This window comes from Olea europaea, chromosome 10 (genome assembly GCF_002742605.1).
Source record: "Olea europaea var. sylvestris chromosome 10, O_europaea_v1, whole genome shotgun sequence".
In the NCBI taxonomy this organism is placed as follows: Eukaryota; Viridiplantae; Streptophyta; class Magnoliopsida; order Lamiales; family Oleaceae; genus Olea; species Olea europaea.
Genome location: NC_036246.1, coordinates 36,159,151 through 36,163,223, shown reverse-complemented (window position 1 = coordinate 36,163,223; position 4,073 = coordinate 36,159,151). Strand labels below are relative to the sequence as shown.

The 4,073-nt window shown below is 31.4% G+C and overlaps 1 protein-coding gene across 1 annotated transcript; it reads right to left on the bottom strand.

Moving 5' to 3' along the window:
• Positions 1-931: 931 nt before the first annotated feature.
• Positions 932-2,115, bottom strand: LOC111402039 (ethylene-responsive transcription factor ERF014-like). Its single transcript, XM_023030075.1, has one exon. The coding sequence runs from the start codon at positions 1,952-1,954 to the stop codon at positions 1,274-1,276; it is 681 nt and encodes a 226-aa protein (XP_022885843.1). The 5' UTR covers positions 1,955-2,115; the 3' UTR covers positions 932-1,273.
• Between the last annotated feature and the right edge of the window lie 1,958 nt (positions 2,116-4,073).

The following is a 4,073-nucleotide window of genomic DNA, read 5'->3' as shown; positions in this document are numbered from 1 at the left end:
CAGAGCTAAGTGTAATGACAAACCACTTGGCATCATGAAGCAACACTATAAAAGGTACATATAGCTCTTGTTTGGTGAGGATTAAAATTAAATTTTTAGTAGATTTTAATTAGAAGTCTATGAAAGGTGTGATTGAAAAGTTATTAATCTCATGAAATGCGTATTTAAAATTGATTGAACACTTTGATCTGTATTAAAATTTTGATTTCAATTCCCAACAAACAGGAGCAGAGTATTAGTTATGGGGGCGGTTGTTCGCTTTGTTTGAGCCACATTTTTTTTATAATAAATGTGACCTTTATTTATTGTCATATTTAAGATCTTAAACTTTTTTCCATCACACGTTAATTTTAATCTTCGCTAATTAACACAACTTGTCTCTAATGATGGTTTTCGTTCAAATTTTTTTGTTAACGCACTTTAAAATGAGGGACAAATATTTAATCATAATTTTATATTTTTTTTTACTTATTTAAAAGTACAAGGGATAAGAAAAAAAAATCTTTTATTTCCCCTTAACAGAATTTTGGACAAAAACCTTGACGAGTGAAAAGATGTGCTAATTAATTAAGATTGAGAGCAATAATATGATAAAAAAAAAAAAAAAAAAAACTAAGAACTTAAGTGTGACAATGAATGAATGTTTAGCCATTAACTAATTAAATGATCCAATTAATAAATTGTTATGTATTTAAAGGAATAAAATGAAATAAACTTTGTTTCATGAACTAAATTCCTATTTGGTTGAAAAGTTGATAAAACAAAGTGTATTTTGAAAAAAAGTCAATGAAATGTATGTGTGAAAAGTTGATAAAAGTTGTGAATCTCATGAAATGTGTGGTTGAAATTGAGTTTTGAGGAAAAAATGAATTATAGAAAATGGAAGTCAAACGAGCTAAGTATAGAGGAACGATTAATAACCGAAAAAAAAAAAAATAAATAAAATGATTTTTTCCTTATTACATTTAGAGACCATAAATAACAGATATAGCACTACACTCCAAATATAGGATATAAATACAAATATATCAGAATCCACCTGTTTCCTAAAAAATTCAACTACGCTAAAATATTGTATTTATTGTGTCACTGTCAGTGATGTCTTCAAGAAATAACTGAAGATCATTCAAAGAATAAATTTATAAATAATAGTGAATGAGTTGGATGAATAGTCTATACGACTTTGATTGCACGTTTAGTACGTAATACTAGATAGTATTAATATTGTGAGGTGCTACTCAATCGTCTCGACCAAACGTGCCATGAGTCATGATCAGCAGAAGCTCCATAAGGGGATATCAATATCTTCATAAGGATCATCCATAATTAAAGGATCAAAAAATGCTCCATTGAGGATATCTGTGTACTTGGGGGAATCAAAGTTGTACCATGAGGCCATTGCAGGCTCATCTGCAACATAGGGTACTGTGTAGTCACTGATCAATGGTGGTGCTAATGAGGCAGCATCATCCTCAATGAGGCTGCAGGTAGGTGATGAAGAAGACAAAGTTGGAGATGGGGTGGCCGGAGGTGGTGTTGAGGCTGATGACGTGGAAGAGATGGGCGGTCCTGGCGGAGGAAAATTACCGTTGGCGGCGGCAGCTGCGGCGGCAGCCACTCTTTGGATGGACTTAGGGGACATGATGGTGTTATGGTGGAGGTTTTGTGATTTGGATATTGGGAAGTTGAAATTGGCTGAAGTTCCCTTAAGGCACAAAAGAGCAGCATCATATGCCCTAGCAGCTGCCTCTGGTGTTGTATATGACCCTAACCATATTCTTGTTTTTTGGTTAGGTGCCCTTATTTCAGAAACCCATGATCCCCAGCTTCTCATTCTAACTCCCTTGTACTTCTTTATGTAGAAAGATTTCGAGCTCGACGACGACGACGATATTGCGGACGACAAAACTTCTTTGGCCGCCACAGATTGGATCTTTTGCTCTTTCTTCACCATTCTTGGATACTTTAAAGAATCGATATCAGTGTGGTCTCACAATGTTCTGGACTCAACTATTGTGTACTTGAATCGATGAACAACTGAACACCGAATTAAGGGTTTCTATTTCTTTGTATACCTGATAAGGAAAATGCAATTGGGAAGTGATTATTTAAGGAGAGAAGATTGATATTTATAGATGGGTTTTTGGGTTGGATGTCCTGGACAGATCTACCTAGTCAAGGGTAGTAATGTCTTTATGTAACATGAAATGGGTGACAGATATTTTCCAATAAAAACATATACCAGTGATAATGACATTTCTGTCCCATGGTAAAACGCTCATAAGACCCTCTGAATTGAAATTATAATTGTTACAAGACTAGCTCCCTTTTTTAATTTGTTGTTACATCTATGTCAAGCTTTCTTACTAAGACATCTTCTTAGATCAGTACAAGATATGTCCCTACAATAAATATTTTTTCCTCAATTTATTCTCAATTTATATCATCCCATGTGCTGACATGCATTCTCATTTTAATGTTTAATGACTCAAAACTTGAGAACAAAGCATAGTTATAATATTGACCCTAGAATATAGCCCCTGCTTGGTTCAATTAAAAAATTAAATGAAAATATAAGTCAAAGTCAACAATTATTTTTAGCCATATATTTCATGAAATCCACAATATTCCAATCATATATTTCATCAATTTTTATTAAAATTTATTAAAAATCTAATTTTCATCTAAATTAAATTAAACAGATGCATAATCTTTATGATCAAGTTGAAGAGAATATGAAGCTGCCTCTCCTTTTCCTTATCAATTATATGCCGAGTAAAGCTGAGAGGTGTCAAGTTTTTCAAAAGCTTCCCCATCACAGATATGCTAATGAAAGGTATATTTGCATTGCATATGTTAGAAATCAAAATTTAATAATAAATATTTTGTAATATTCATTCTAGATCAGTTCTTGACTCGCACCACAACTCCACAAATAACTTTCATTGCCATTGGGGCCACTCATCAGTCTTTTGGCCATATGGGTTTTACATTTAGAAATACATATAAAATACATATATAAAATGAACTTGGAATTGAATAGTTGAATTTGAAGTTTGGTGCTCATTTTCGAAAGATTCTTTATTTAAAAATAGCATTTTTAAATTTAGAGAGTTAAAATTTTTATGCACTCTGATTCTTTTATTTTGATTTTCTCAAAAAGCATTTATTGATTTTTCATTATATTTTATTCAATATAATTTTTATTTGTCAATGGCCAATCAATTTAAATATGGTTTGTATAGTTTAAGAAATAGAATATTGAAATATGTGAATGAAATCAATGTTCATTAAGAATATATAGAGTGCACACTCTCTATTTTAAAAAAATAAAATAGAGTTTTTTGGAGCTTATTTTAAGCCTTAGCTAGCTCTTTAAAAGAAAATGCATTTCATTTTTAGAAAATCTCTTGAAATTGCTCTTAAATAACTATAATATTGTATTAACGATAAAAGTTCACGTAACTCAAGCAATAGTATGACATTTGAGCACAAAAAGGTCAATTTGACATGATTAATTAAAACTCAAACAAATAGTCAAATTTTGAGATTAGTGTTCTAAAACAAGTTAGCAATTTAACGAGATGGGACGAAAATGAGCCAAACCCCTGAACCGTCCCCATTTGCCACCCGATATGTTAAAAAGTAAATAATAATATCATTTTTGATAAAACTCTAAAGTATCAATAATCACATATTATACACAACATGTATATGTACATTAAGTATAATGAGAAATGATCTAATGGGCATCGGTGTTTAATTTATGTTAAGCGCCGAAGACAGGGCACATCATTTGACTAATGAATAAGTTAATCGTAGGTTCCATGAATTTAATGATTCACCAAATTAATTGTTGTGACATGTAATCGATGTTTTACATAAACTAAACACCGATACTTATCATTTTTCTAAGTATAATAACCTCTCTCTACATGTGTATATTTATAAATGTGAATACAATAATAATGCATGCTTGAAAGTGAAACATAGTATTCAGTCAAAAGCAGCTTCCAGGAGACTGCAGGAAGCTTATGGGAGTGTGCTTTTTTTTTTTTTTTTTTAAAAATTAA

Bases quoted from the DNA above. Each gene is read 5' to 3' on its own strand.
- LOC111402039 (XM_023030075.1), bottom strand. From the start codon at position 1,954: ATGGTGAAGAAAGAGCAAAAGATCCAATCTGTGGCGGCCAAAGAAGTT.